The sequence below is a fragment of the Saccopteryx bilineata genome, chromosome 10, assembly GCF_036850765.1.
Source record: "Saccopteryx bilineata isolate mSacBil1 chromosome 10, mSacBil1_pri_phased_curated, whole genome shotgun sequence".
Classification (NCBI taxonomy): Eukaryota; Metazoa; Chordata; class Mammalia; order Chiroptera; family Emballonuridae; genus Saccopteryx; species Saccopteryx bilineata.
Window position 1 is genome coordinate 38734140 of NC_089499.1, and position 15771 is coordinate 38749910.

General features: G+C 48.0%; 1 protein-coding gene across 1 annotated transcript in view; it reads left to right on the forward strand.

The window, feature by feature from the left end:
- Positions 1-15771, forward strand: part of EPHB1 (EPH receptor B1) — a 452216-nt gene that overhangs the window by 363098 nt on the left and 73347 nt on the right. Inside the window, exons 7-9 of the mRNA XM_066245242.1 lie at positions 5931-6093; positions 8812-8920; positions 9742-9806. Of these exons, the coding sequence (XP_066101339.1) occupies positions 5931-6093; positions 8812-8920; positions 9742-9806 (337 nt within the window). The remainder of the gene's footprint in view (positions 1-5930; positions 6094-8811; positions 8921-9741; positions 9807-15771) is intronic.

A 15771-nucleotide genomic window follows, 5' to 3' on the forward strand; every position in this document is an offset into this window, starting at 1 on the left:
TTTAAAAGGATAATTTAAGATTGCTGTGGGTAGAGCATATTTGGGGTGAAGGAAAGAACAAATATGAGTTCAGCTCAATGTCTAAGACAGCTCTGAGACAGTGAAGTGGGGATGTGGGGTAGTCAGCTAGATGTTCCTGTCTGGAGTTCAGGAAAGAGGACCAGGTTACAGATGTTCATTCGGAAATTGTCAGCGTGCAGATGTATGACAGCCCTGAGCCTAGGTGAGACCATCCAGTGGGTGACTAGAAACAGGAAGAGGACCAAGGACGGAGACCTGCAGCCCCCCGGCACGGAGGCAGTGCTGGACAAGGGGCCCGGCAGCGCCGGGAAGCAGGAGGCCTGGCTTCCACGGCCTTCCCTAACCAACCAGCCATGCAGGGCAGTCCAATGTTTTAACCACCGTAGGTCACAGTTTTTGCATTTGTAAAATGGTAGCAATTTACCTTCCTGAAAGTGGAAGGGCCAGATGGATCACCAGTCTAGTCTGTGAGGACAGATGCCCTTCAGCCATTAGAGCCGAACTCGCAAAACAAGGTGAGGATCAGGCAGCATTCTATTCATTTAGAGACTATTGGGTTATGTAGACAGTTCATTCAGAAAATTCAGTGAATTGGGGGTAATTTAAACCATTTGGATTTATAAGCAACCATTATATCCATTCAGTTTTGAATTTGGGGATTTTATTTGCTGGATATTTTTTATCAGTTGATAAAGTAAATCCCGACTTTCCAAAATGTTTTGGACCAATCTGTTTGGGCCAATTGACCACATGACCTCATTTTGTCACCAAAGTTGACGTAACAGTTCGATAGAGTATCATGTGTGGCCAGTGTATGGTATGATGTCAGAGTCACCAGAAAGGTTCCGCCCAGCCCCACTTCTCACACACGTGAACTTGAGCCTCATAGCTTATCTTGGAAAAAATAATAATAATAATTTCTCCCTAGTGTGCCCTTTTGGGTGCTAAGGGATTCATAAACATTATCTCCTTTCTCACTCACAACTCAGTGTGGTAAATCATAGTATCATTGATCTGAGTAAAGAAACTGATTGTCCAAAGAAGTTTCTTTTTTTAAAAAAACAATATAAAACAAAACCTGTCCATAGTCACACAGGTAGGGAGTGAGCTTATAGCCTAGGTTCTTTGCGCTGACGGGCTGAGTGCACGAAATAACATCTGCCCTCCTCGCCCTCCGCTGTGCCAAGGACAGTCACCCTTGGGAGAAGGGCGAGGGGCTTCCCGGCAGGCTCAGAACCGAACCGTCATGCCCGTGTCCCTTGGCCGCTCGCTCTCCCACCCACGTCTGAGCTCTGGACTGCCTTTTCCTTCTACATGCCAACCTCCTCCCTTGAAAAACAGTAATTAACCTCCACTTCTGATGTTATGAAGGAAGCTTATTCTCCCATTTCAGGCCACGTCCTTACTTCTCAGTAATTTATACTAATTATCAACAGACACACACAGGCGCAGCAGCTCGATGCCCGAGGCAGCTTCCGCACCTCAGTGAAGCATTTTATTGTCCCTACTCCAGGGGATAGGCTGCTTTCTTTGGGAACACAGAAGATTCTTTGCCAAAACATTGGTGACTGCTTGGTATATTACTATAGAACTCTTCACTTGTAAAGTGCTTGACTGTAAAACTATTACATTGCCTTGACCGTTGCTAACATGACTGAAGAAAAGATGTTACCTTGTGAAGGTAGTTTCAAATAATCACAATGGTGATCATTCATCTTTTTTGAGTGCTCATTAGGTGTCAGATTTTTCATAGCTACATTAGTTCTGACCCTTAAAAAAGATTCTTGAAAGCCACACGTAACCAATTTATGGATGATAGAACTAAGTCACAGAAAGGTTAAATGGTTAAATGATTTACCCATGACCACACAGGTCCCAGAAAGAGAGTCATAGAACCAGAACAACAGACATTATTATAATATTTCACTGTAATTCTGAGCTCATCATAGAGCTGGGTGCAATCATGTTGATGCTGAGGGTCTCAAAATTAGTGTGGTCCCTGAAATAAGAGGTTGTATCTTAATTTTAAATTCAAATGCTTGTAACCAGAATTATTTGCCTACCTGCTCCACAAGGCCATGGAATCCTGGACTTTAGAAGATATATATACAAACAGAACTCAATCCAGTAGATGTCCTGGATTCAGTCCAAAAAAAACAAAACTCACCATTCCTCTATCCTATGCCACTTCTAAACCAAGAGTCGGCAATTTTTTTCTGTAAAGGACCAGGTACTATTTTAGTTTTGTGGGCCATATAGTGTCTATCCCAACTACAATACTCTACTTTGTATTAATTTGCACTTGAAAAGCAGCCATAGGGAATATGTCAATGGATGGGCGTGGCTGAGTTCCAATAAAACTTTATTTATAATTACAGGTAGCTGATCATGGGCTGTAGTTTCTATAGTTTTTCAGCCCCTGAAAATCCTCCCTGGTTCTCCTGCCCCACAGCACCCTCTTGGTTTGTGGTTGGGACATCTTTCCATTTCAGCTCTGTGAATGAAATCAGTGAGGCTTTTGCCACTTCCAACAGCTCATTAATAGAGAGCTCAGATGCCATCGGGCTGATGACACTCCCGTAGCCTCTCCCGTGTTCATCTCTGTCCCCATTTTAATACATTTCCATTCATCATTCTCTCTGTTTACTGTCGTGTAGCACTTTTCACTCCTGGTGACAGCGCTTGTAGGCAGACCAAGGGGGGAGGGTCTTCGTCCGCGCTCGGCTGTCTCAATGATGAAGCGTTTAGATGTTTACTCGCATTTCCTACTGTCTAGGCTGGAACGGGTTGGTTTAGGGCTTGGAAATTTCTGCCCTTCACAAAAAGAATCCATTATCTTCTCCATAATAAATTTTAGGATAATTTTTTCATAGAAATTCTTTCAGGCCTTGGCAATATCTTCAGCTCAATCGATTGTTTCAAATAACTGGTCTGAAGTGTGCTGATTATTCATTCATTTAGCACTGTGCGGTTGAGTGTCCCCCCGGTGCCAGCTCTGCGCAACATGGTGGGGATGGAGAAATAAGGGAGACATGGTCACTTCCCCCGACAGCCACAGGCTCTATTTCCTGCAAACCTATAAAAAGTCATAAGCAACAAAAAAACAAAAGAAAGAAAGAAAAGCAACTTGTCCTTCACTCTGATTCATTTGCCTCAAGTTGATTAATAGTTTTGAAGGGAACAAGGACCGATACTCAGTTTAATTACTGAGCTTCTTGAATATATGGACTATAAAATGATTATGAGTTAATGTTTTGTCCTCAAAATCCAAAGGCCAATCCACCAAAACACATTTTTCAGTACAAGAGCAGTTCAGTCACTGCTTACTTCAGGAAGTGCACAGTTCCATAATTTCTGGTACAACCCGATAATTTAGGAAGCCACCTGGATTTTGTAGCAATGTAATTTTCTCCTAACTTGCAAGGCAACATGATTTCCATAGTTTCGGATCTCATCTCCATTGTGTCAAGATACTAACGACCAAAGATTAGATGACAATTCCGCTGTAGTGGACAGCTTCCTTTCTGCTGGGTCTCTGGCTGGTGGTGGTGATGGCGGAGAATCCATGTGCTTTTTACATAGATGAAATGATGGATGGATAGTCCTTCCCCAAGCAGTCTCTCCCAGACACCAGTGGCTAGCCCTTCATTAGGATGCACATGGGCCTCTTTGGAACTTGCAACTATCTATTCAGGCTGTCTTCTGAGCTGTGATCCCTTAGAACTGCTTCCAGAGCCTTCGTCATCACCCCCTGCGCCACCCACACTCCAGATATGCCTAGTCACTTGCAGCTTCCTGAACTCCTGTAAGCCTTGCTTCTGCATATTTATTCTGTTCTCGTGGGATAAGCTATTCAGTACTCACTCCCCACATTCATCCATGTGGCTAGTTTAAAAAAAAAAATCTTTCAGAACTTACCTCATGTCACCCATTCTCTGAGCCTCTCCCAGCCTCCTTATCAGTCTGGGCTGAGTGACCTTCTGCTGTTCCCTTACAACTCCTTAAGCTGCCCTCTGCCAGGGCACTCAGTCAACACTGTGGTCATCATCTGTCTGTTTTTTGGTCCACCCAACACAATGTTGTGTCCCGGAGAGCGTGACCATGCCTTGGTACCTGCAGCCCGTGTATAGCACCCAGCATATGATAGTGGGTCATAACTCTGACTGCCTGTCCAAACGAATAAATGAACACACATTAGGCCATATTTGCCTTTGTAAACTAGACTTTTACAAATTTTAAGACAATGGTAATTTCTTATCATTATACTATATTCTTTTGTCCTGGCTTAACTACCCAAGTTTTGACTGAGGATGTGGCTTACAGCTCTCTTATCATTAGCTTTCCCCTCATTTGTCACCATGCCTTCAGAGCTATTGTGCCTAGAACTCATCACAGTACCCCAGGTCTGCACATGGAACTTGGGGGCTTCCCTCCCAGGGACTCAAACTCTCCATTTTCACTGATGTCCCCATTTTGCTCTAAGATTCATTATGCCGACAGGGGCAGGCCCAGACTCTAAACTTTTGTTTCTGCACACTTGGAGCTAAGCCACAGTCTCCATGACACTCATCTGGAAATGACTGGAGAGCAGGTTGGTGTATCCGAAGGTGCTGAGGGGGACGTGTAATGATGCAAGACAGCAATGAGGAAAGTTTGTGAGCTGGAGTAGGGAGGAAAGCCTTTCTAGAAGAGGAGGCCCAGGGGGTATAGGCCTGAGGGATGTGGAGAACACAGGGGAGCCCTGGACAGAGGCATTTCAGACTGGGAAACAGCCCAAGCCAAGTGTCAGTGGCCAGGGTACAGTTTTTGGAGTGGCAGCAAGGTGGCAGTTTAGGGTATTGAAGTGCAGGAGGTATTGAAGTTTAGGATGAAGGTCTTGTAAACCTAGATTTAGGAGTATTGTTGTTATCTGTTAATAGTTTCAGAGAAGGTAGGAGATTTTCTTTAGGAAAGAAATTTGGATTTGGTAGAAAAGATGGGAGGTTACAAAATCCAGGCACAAATCAAATAGTACATAAGATCAGCAGCAAAGGGAGGAAGCAACTCTTTCAGGGCACTCCCGGTGGCCAGAGAAGAGCCAGAAGGATGAGAAACACAGCAACAGCTGTGAGACCAGAGAGCACGCATGCAGCTAACAGGAACTGAGGAGGGCAGGGCAGAAGGAGCTGGAGATAGTCGCTGATAGAGGGGCGGGACTGAACCCCAAGTAGGTAGGACGGGTGAGGACACAGGGCCTGCCCTCCAAGGAGAAGGGATATTCCTTCCCTGGAAGAAGGTGGAGAGGGAATTGGAGGATGGGGACCCACATGGACACAGGTCAAGGTGAAGGCAGAAGGAGGTGTGGGAGGTACTTCATCCTGGTCTCAGCCTCTTCGGCAGAATGGAAGCCCTTGAGGGAACTTATAGAGTGATCTAGTGCAGCCGTGTGAGGAGTGGTCAGGGAGCTCTTGAGTGAGAAGGGAAAAGAAAACAGCTTTTGCCTTGCAGAAGCAAGGCAAAGAGAGCCAGGCATGGGCGGCCTGGTCTGTCCAGTTAGCTTCAGCTGAGGGCAGAGACTGAGTAGGATTTCACAGAGGTTGGTATATGTTTTTATTCTATGTCTGAACCCTGGAAGGGGGAGGAATAGAAAATGACCATGAGTCTGCCCCTCTGGTCCCCCAAGGCCAGGCCCTGAGAACTCACCGTTTGCTTACTCTCTTCAGAATGTAGCCCTCCATGGTCCAGAACCAATTCTTTATTCCTTCAGTCCAGGCTGTCCTGTCCCCATTCTAAAGTATGGCCTGGGGCTGGTGACAACTTCTAGCAGATCAGCAGGACCAAGAATTGATGGATGGGTAACTCGAGGGTGGAGAGGGCTGAGGGAGCAGCACTTGGGAGTGGGCACTGACCCCTCCGTTTGCCTTTTTCAGGAACACAATGAGTTCAACTCTTCCATGGCCAGGAGCCAGACCAACACAGCACGGATCGACGGCCTGCGGCCGGGCATGGTGTACGTGGTACAGGTGCGTGCCCGCACCGTGGCTGGCTATGGCAAGTTCAGTGGCAAGATGTGCTTCCAGACTCTGACGGACGGTAAGGGTTGGGCCAGTGACCTGGGCACGGGGAGGAGAAGAAGCCCCTCCCCAAAGAAGCTGCACTTAAAGCCAAGGGACCAACCTCTAACTGGATTCTAGTGGCATTCCCTTGGAGGCGTTTGCCTCCCAGTGCAGCTGGGTAGGGAGACATCTGTCTGAAGTCCAGCCCGTTTCTGTCCAACATCTGATGGACCTGGCTTTGGAGGGTGTCTGAAAAATACGCAGAGAGGCTCACTGCAAGCGTTCCTGCATGCGCACAGCAGAGAGACCCGCCCCTCGCTCACAATCGGTGTCCCTTTCGACCTTTCGATCAGGGCCTCTATGCCTATTGTTTCCCCGTGACTCCCACTTCACTCTGTTTCGGGGGCCTAGGAACTGCGCTCACAACCTAGTGCATGAGCCCAGGTCTCCAGGAAGGAGATGGAGAGACGAAATGTGAGGTGTGGCTGTCCCATGCACCTAGCGTGTCAGAATATTTGAAGCAGCTTCATATGTGACTCCAGTAGATCCTGCTCAGGTGTCTGGCTGCTGTCTTCCTAACTGTCCCAAGGCCAGAAATACTTCCAACTTTGGGCTTCGTTAGTTCTCTAACATCACGATTTCCCCCACTCCTCTGAGATCACTCCCTTTAACACTTACGGAAATGAGATTCCCCTGCCCCTCCCCCAGCATTGAGCATGGGTGTGTCCGCCTGTGGTGTTCACTCACTGTTTTCCTTAGCTAGCCATTTACTGCCCTGCATTCATTCATCTATTTATTATCTACTTAACCTATCTACATTTGTTTATTCATTGATGAGCTATTTCCTGATAGTTTTCCAAATCTCAGTCCCTTCCCAACCTCCCAGATTGAAAGCCTTTAATTTTTCCTTTATTACTTAAGTTATCCAGAAAGCAGCCTGCCCTTCCGTAACATTTTATTTTCGGCCAGCCCTCTTTGATGAGGCACTGGACAGGGCTTGAGGTTTTCTAATGACACATGATATTTTTGACAATTTAAAACTTCATCAGGAAGTTTTAAAAATCAGATGATTTCCCATAAAAACCATAATATTTATTTTCTTGGGAGCCTGTGTCGAAGGAGCTGGTGCTGGTGGGCATTCCCGTCTGTGGCGCTGCTGTCCCCTGGCGCCCCGCGCCGCCCAGCGCTGCGTCCCCGTGTGCTTGAGTGCAGACGCTCTGGCTCCCGAAGGACTGGAGTTTGTAACCCACTGGGAGTTTATTTTAGATGAATTGTCGGTCATATTTTAAGGATGGTGAGATGGGGGTAGAGAGGCGAGCCAGTTCATTCAGATTAATAACGCCACTGGTATGAAAGAACACGGGCTGTCTTCTTTTTCCTTAAGGACTCCATCCCCCGCTTTGCACCTCACTTAACCAGCTAGATTTATGGGCACTTTGGCATCAGGAGGTACACAGCATTAAAAGCTCAAAACTCAAAATGATCAGAGCACCGGTCTCTTGGCAATTCTGTTAGACAAATCAAGAAGTAACAAATTTCTCCCAAGAAGGCAATTCCTTTTACATTGGCAGTTAAATTTTGTAAACCCAAGAGGGGCTAGATAGAAGAAAGTCCTGGTAAGTGGCCAAATCCGGGGGTATTAATCTTAATGACTCAGGTTCACACATTCGTAGTAATTACGCATGCTCACTGAGGCTTCGAGCCCCACAGGCAGCACAAAGGTGAGTCTGAAGGTTGATCAAAGATGGGTCATTGGAGCGGAGGACCTGTGGGAAGGTCACAGTGCTTTATGAACTTTTTTTTGGGTAAAGACATTGTGATGGACTCCTCGCTGTGGTTCCTTGCAATTTTTTTTTTTTTTTTTGGCCAAATTAATTTTTTTTTGAAAGCATGCATGTTAAAAAATGCTCTCTGCAGAGGGAAACTGAAACTCACCTTCAGGGTTTAAAATTGATTTCTAGAGAGTGGGAGGTTTCCAGAACAACATCCTTGTCTTTAGCTGCCTCTGTCTCCACCTACAGAGCTGCAGGGTAGCTCTCAAACCCTGGGGAGTGTAGGAATCAGCCCAAATGTTTGGTAAACATGCAGGTGCTCTGCTCTTCACCCAGAGGTTCTGATTCAGGAGGTCTGAGCTGGGCCCGGAATGAGTCATGTGTAACGATTGGGCATAGGAGATTCTCATGCAGGGCATGGAGTACCTCAGTTCAAGAGGTATTGTCATTAGGGCTGCCATATCAAACACAGGACGGCCAGTTAAACGAATGTCAGATAAACAATGAATGATGTTTGGGACATACATTGAATAGCAGCTGTATGCAGAGGGCAAGCAGGGAGGGGTTTTTTTTGTTTTTGTTTTGTTTTTCCTTAAGTGAGAAGCAGGGAGGCAGAGAGACAGATTCCTGCATGTGCCAACCGGGATCCACCCAGAAAACCCCCTATGAGGCGATGCTCTGCCCATCTGGTGCCATTGCTCCGTTGCTCAGCAATTGAGCTGTTTTAATGCCTGAGGAGAGGCCATGGAGCCATCCTCAGTGCCCAGGGCCAACTTGCTCCAACCAAGCCATGGCTGCCAGAAGGGAAGAGAGAGATAGAGAGAGAAGGGAGAGGCAAGGGGGTGGAGAAGCAGATGGTCACTTCTCTTGAGTGCCCTGACCGGGAATCGAACCTGGGACATCTGTGTACTAGGCTGACACTCTACCGCTGAACCAACTAAGCAGAGCTGCAGGGAGGGTCCTAACGCCTCTTTCTTACCTAGATGATTACAAGTCTGAGCTGAGGGAGCAGCTGCCCCTGATTGCTGGCTCGGTGGCAGCCGGGGTTGTGTTTGTCGTGTCCCTGGTGGCCATCTCCATCGTCTGTAGCAGGTAGGCTCTCCTCTCTTGCCCTTGATTGCTCTCCTTGGACCCAGGAAGCCCCACATTTGGACCCCTCCCAGGTCACACAGACTGGACAGGGCCTGACCATCCACGAACACGCTGCCGACCTCCCGATCATCACTCCGTCTCCACCCCCAGGCCCATCCAAATTATTTTCTCTGCGCCTGGGATAAAATCCTCCGTGGAAGCTGGGCGAGGCTCTGAATAAACAATATCCATCTTCAAGCTTCATTTTAGACAGGACTCTTAGCGCCCCTCACGTGAGACAGCTTTCCGTAGCGACAGTTACAAAATTGCATTGACCGGAGCATCACGGCCTGTGCCGCAGCCTGGCCTCTGGTTAAAGAGCCAAGTCCTTGGCGGAGGGCAGGAGGCAGCAGGCAGGAGGGGAGCCGAGGACGGTGAGCAGAATTCCAAGCTCTGCAGAAGGGCTGGCCCTGAGGGCCTTGTGAATTTTTAATACTGTTGCTGCTGCCTCCCGTGGTTAGCCCAGATTCTGCTGTGCAGAGCCCTGTCGTGGGCCCCTCCCGAGCAGTGCCACAGTGCAGCCAGGCCACTGCTGCATCCTCAAGGGCCTCTGTCCCACACACTGAAGGGGACCCATGGCCCTGCCTGGCTTCTGAAAGATCTTGGCTTGAAAGCAGACCCAGCTGCTTACAGTGGTGGTCAAGCTAGAGCTACACCTAAAGTGAGAGTCACGGTTCCCCATCCCAGGAGATGCCAGGGTGAGCCTCCATCGGGACAGGAGGCCTGGGAGGAGGTCCCTGGAGCAGAGAGGCTGAGAGAGCTCCTCTTCTTTGTGTCCACAGGAAACGGGCTTACAGCAAGGAGGCTGTGTACAGTGACAAGCTCCAGCACTACAGCACTGGCCGAGGTGAGTAGGAAGCAGACACTCGCTGCCTGACACCTGGAAAACCACTGGAGAGCTCCCCCGGACAGCAGACTGGCCGGCCCTACCACAGCCCCCTTCCGGGCCCCGGGGCCCAGCACCTCTCTCTTTGCAGGTCCTCAGGGACCACAGGCTGCCGCCCCATCTGTTGTCTGCCTGTTGTGGGCACTCACTGGCTTCCTGGCAAGTAGATTATTTTTCGCGTTGATAAGCCCGTATAGGACAAGCGGTGCAGGGAAAGATTGGGTTTAGCAAGTCAATGAATCCTGAAATCAGACACAGTGGAGAAAGATGGAGGGTTCCCTATTAACATCTTCTGCCTTATCTTATCCAGCTGAGCGGCTGGGGAATGCGCTAACCAAATTCACAGATAAGCCGGGCGAACATGAATGTAGGGAATTAAAAAGATAGCAGAGCCCAAGAGGCCAGAGTGTTGGGATATCTCCCAAGTATTTTCTTTAAAAAGTACCTTAAAAGTTTTCTTCACTCATTATCTTACTCTTTTCTTAAAAAAAAAAAAAAAAAGATGTATAATATTTTCTATAACTAAAATTGCTCCTCAGTGATGTACAATGTGAAGTCTTATGTCAGATTGTTTTTTTATCTGTGTGATTACAACATTGCGGGGTCTGAAAATGTCCCCGTGGGTCAGTCAGGCCACTGTCCTGCCTCCAGAAAACGGTACTCATAATCCTTGTGGGCAGACATGTTCTGCTTCTTAATAACTCCTTTTAAATTCCACAGATGCCCTCAGAAATCTGTCCCCGCACTCTGCACAGACTTCCTCTGTAAGCCTCATCTCACCTAAGTCCCTCTGTCGCAATGTAAGCCCTTTCTTCCTGTTCACGCAGCAGTGACCACGGGAAACAGTCCTTGTATACACGCGCACGCGCAGTAAACGCGCCTTCAGCGGGCAGTTCTGGCAGCAAAAACGGGCTCAAAGGCCAAAAGTGCTCATGGAGCAAACTCACAATCTCAACTCCAAAGTTCCGTCTCCGAGACGTCCACGCAGCAGCTTCCCCACAAAGGCGCCCGCGTTCTAACGTGGCCAGTGCCGCCTCGGGCGGTACAAAGTCCACTCTGGAAATAAGATCTTGTTTTCCAGGGACTTGCGGTCTGAGACCAGGAAACCACCAAGGGTTTGTAGAGGACCAAGCCCCAGGCAGCTGGGCTACCGCTCAAACAGCCCTGGTTGGGAGGGAGGCGTGGGCCCAGCTGGCTCAGAGGCAACGAGGCTCCTCACACTGGTCCAGGGCAGCCCCACTGTCAGCAGCACAGACTGCGGGTGGAGATTTGAGATAGTGGCTCCTCTCTAAATCCACGCACACCATTCCCAGAACACTCAGAGTCCCGTCCCATTTACCTCACTTTATTTCCACCTCGGACCTCCCTTTTAACCGGATGGCACTGGTTTCAGAAGAGATAAAAACCCTACTCTGTTCTCTCCTTTCCTACATCCTGACTGTGCCTCACTGCAAGATCTACTGATGCTTTTACTAATATTAACCTGTACGTTAACACTTGCAGGCAGCGCTTTGGCTTTCCCAGCTGGAAAACAAAGGCTTTGATGGTATCTGTGATTCTCAGGGGAAGGTACCCCTCCGGAGCGCATCAGAAGTACCTGGCATCTGCCTCAGGATTCTGACATGCCCCTTGTCCCTGCTTTCTGCTCTTTGCTGTATTGAGAGCCACTTTAAAGTCTTTTCCAGATTTAGCACCCTGGTTACTCTCTGGATGAGACATTTAGAAATGGCCATCTGTATCCACAATTGGGAATACCATTTTGAAGATTAAAGATGGCCAAAGATGAGAATGGGTTGCCCTAGGAGGGAGCTTCCATTTTAAAGGCATGCAAGCCAAGCCTTGCTATTGCCCCTTGGGCAAGGGGACAGAGGCTCCTCAGTCACCAAGTCAGGGTGCAGCGTGGTGCCTTTCTGGTCACTTCAACCTGAGACCTGGTCATGCTCCTGCTCTGAAGGGACCAGCTCTGCTGGACCACCTGTGGTGCCAACACGCACAAAGGTGCTTCCAGAGTGCTCTCAGCCCTCTTCTGGGAGATTTTATTACATAGAAGGCCAATAGAAGAATGCTTCCCTGGTTCCCAGTCTGTGGGAATCGTGGCTTTCCTGCAACCAGTGGGGACAGCTGAAGACACAGTGTCGACAAGCTGCACAGTGTCTGTCCCTGGGAGTCGGGGTGGACATAAAGTTCTTCGTGGACCAGAGTTCACTCTCTCTACTGCCTTAGAAGTCTGTCGTCTTTTTAATTCAGTTCAGCTTTTATAAATGTCCTTTCCCTCTATTTATAGCTGTTCTCTTTTTATCCAGCCCCTGACACCTGGCTCCTCTTTGCTCCAGGTTCTCTAAACCCGTTGTCTCATACGCTGACTGGCATTAGTGCATTTTCTCCCGCGGACATCAGCCCCTCTGACTAAAGCTATTACTGTTGGAGAAGCACAATGCAAGGACTGCGGAACCGAGGGGAGGCTCAGCACGCATATAACAAGGTTCTGATGGAGGATGAGCCTGGCCCAAGACAGGGAGGGGTAGAAATAATTAGTTATGGGAAGCCTACTCTGCACCTGTATTCTGGTAGCTTACTTCAACTCATCAAATCCTGACAACCTCTCGAGGCATTAATCTAGGGAGGTGGATGACTTACCCAGGCCTCGCAGCCTGTAGGAGGCACAGGTGGGCTGCACACTCTCCAGGTCTGGCTGCAGAGCACATACTCTTTCCATGTTGCAGCAGCTCAAGGTCCCTGATAGTGAGGAGCAGGTGAGAATGGGGTGAGGACTAATTCTAGGTGTCCTGGTTGGTGGTTTCTTACTCCTCCCTCTGAATCCCAGTGCAGGGGGAAGAAAGTTTGATAAAGCTTGATCTGAATGTGTGTACAAGGCTGTACCCGGGCCATCCACGTGCACACACCTCCCTGTAGGATGTGACAGCAACCTGGAGGTCTGAGGGCTTCCTGCTCTGGGCGTGACAGAAGCCTGCAGGTGCGCCCCTGCCTCTTTCATCAGTGACTGAGAGTGCCCGCCCCCTACACACACACACACACACACACACACACACACACACAGAGGTAGGATGTATGGCACCATAGTGAGGCTGACAGCCCCTGCCCTCCCAGACCTGCCTTCCACAATGTTGCAAATGCTGAAGGAGACATCATATAAATATTTGCAAATGGAATACCTTCTCCAGCTCATTGAGATGTGGCAGATCTGGTCGATCTGAGAACACAATGCTCTCTGGGACCCTGGTAAATCCATCCTCTGAGCCTGGAGCGCAGTGAAGAGGTATACAGGATTTGGGTGAAAGAGACTACAGGGAAGGCAGATTGGGAAGAGAAAGCATGCTGGATATGAAGCTGGGCCCTTGGATGTGGAGTCTGGTAGCCTGTGGCTCATGTTTAAGGGTGTGTGTGTGGGGGGGCTGTGGGTTTCCCACTCTCAGGAAGAAGGAGACACATAGTGTGTCCTCATGGTTTATGTGGGTCAATTCTCGGAGTCCTGGCTGAATAAAAATTGCCTGGACAGCATGATCCAGGCGGGTCAGGGTGGGCTTGGGAATCTACCTTTGGAAAATTCCAGTTGATGCTATACTTCGAAAACACTACTAGGTACTTATGGGGCTTAGGTAACTACACACTTGACAGTGATTGACACCTCCCTGATTTCTGAGTTGGGTAGAGTAAAGTTGGGAAAGAGGAAGGTAAAAGCTTGGTAAAGAGTCAAGGACTTTCCAAATCAATACTATAGGACCCTCTCCATGTTGCGGGCAACTGCACATATCATCATAGAGCTGATACCATTAAGCTTTGAGAAAAGCAGAAGCAAATAGGTTATACGCCCAAAGACTGCAGACTGGCCAACGCTCTAATTTCCACACAGGGCAAGAAGGCAGAATACTAAGATTACAGAACAGAAGGGGAGCTTGGTCCCTGCCAAATTCTTGAAGAGACTGAAGCAGATGGGTCCTGGGCATTTAAAAGTGAATTCAGTGATCATTAGGAACCAACACAGGATTATTTGCTAGGGTTACACATTTAGTAAACTCAAGAGTAATTGCAGATGTAGCATATTTTTATTTTGGCAAAAATAGTTGATTATCTCCTAAGGGAAAGCATTGTAAAGTGGGTACAGAGCTTGTCTTCACACCAAAAGAATGTGGGTTAGTGAGTCTGTCAGCCAAGCAGGGAGTCACTGGTTTTATTCTAGTTCTTGTCCAATTCAATCTCTTGTTTGTTTGATTGTTGTTGTTGTTTTTTTAATTCATGAGTCAGGTTCAGGTCCAGGGATTCTTATCAAGTTTGTAGGTAACAGTTGGAGAGCATAGCTAACACCACAGAAGACAGAATCAAAATTCAGAGCTATTCATCAGTGTTGAAGGCTGATTTGAAATCTGCAAGATGAAATGTTAGAGGGATAAATATAGAGTCTAATGTTTAGGTTAAAACAAAAATATCTCCTTTTAAACACTGAGTGCTATTTGTGAAAAAAAAAATTAGATATTTAGTTGACCACATGAGTAATATGAATGATATATAGCTGATTTTTTTTAAAAAGCCAAGCACTGTACCCAATGCAGAATAATCCTGTTCTCGAATTTTGAGCATTTGCTATATTAAGCACTTTACCTGTCTTAACAAATTTAATCTTCAGAACTTTCCCGCAAGGGGATTTGGCATGTGAAGGAACAGAGGCTCAGAAAGGACAAGTAACCTGTCCAAGGTCTTAGAATTAGTGATTTATAAAACAAGGCTTTAAACTTAGGTCTTTCTGGCTCTGTGGTCCCAATTAAAGCTCAGATCAGAGGAGGTGATGCACAGCCCTGCTGTCCTCTGTGCTAGAAACACATTTAAAGTGATGTTCTTGGTTCTGGGGACCATTTCAGGCAGGGCATTGTCAGCAAAGCACCCATTCCGGGGCAAGTGGCCTGCCTGTGGAGAGTGCCGAGTGCTGACCTGCTCCCTCAGAGACATGGAAACACAGGACAAACACAGGCAGGGACCCGGGGGTCATCCACAGGCACAGCACCATCATGGGAAAGGGAAGGATATGATGTTCCTGTGCTGCAGGAGGTTAAATGGAACCATCAAGTGCAAGATCAAAGGAGGCAGGTGTGACTCAGTGTAAGAACAGCCCCCACCGCCACAGGGGAGCTGTCCAACACAAAGGCAGGGGCTTTGTGGGAAGGAGGTGAGCTCTCTGCTCCTGGAAGTATTCAAGCAGAGATAGTTCTTGGTCAAGGATGTTGTAAAGCAGATTCCTGCATTAGATGAGGCATTGGACTGTATTAGACCCAGAGAAACATCTAGATCCAATATTCTACATCCAGCCCTCTTGACCCGGGGTGATAGATGTGTTTCAGAACCGTAGAGGGCATAGCATCTAGCTCCCTGGAAATTGCCCTGGGCACCAGGATGAAGGTCAGATATCCCCACTGGAGGAGGAAGACAGACTACGGAAATTTTGCCTGCCTCTTCTGGGGTAACAGGAGCATTAACGATTGAGGATGAGTAAATGAGGGCCTTTGGGAAGACGGGGAAAGGCCCCAAAGTGCGAAAAGTGGCTGAGTTTGCAGTGGGTGCTTATTAAATGTCAGATAAATTTAATGAGCTAGATTCCCCCATGTGTCTGCTGCTGGCTTTTATCCAGAGCCTCTAGTCACCATGTTAACTCCTTTAGTCTGAGCTCATTGGCTGCGGCCCTCAGGCTCCTGGCGGGACTTCAGTGGCCCAGAACCAGTGGGCCTTGCCTGGAGGGACCTGCCTGCCCTGGTCATTGATACCGAAGAAGCAGGGCAGTGTTAAACTCTTTGTCCTAAAATACCCTCCTCAATAACAAGTAGACTGTGGTCCACTTTCCTGCTTTTGGAGACATATACTAGGCAAGAGCTGTGGTTTTAAGAGCAAAGCTTGAAAACAGAAGGCGGAAGGAAGATCA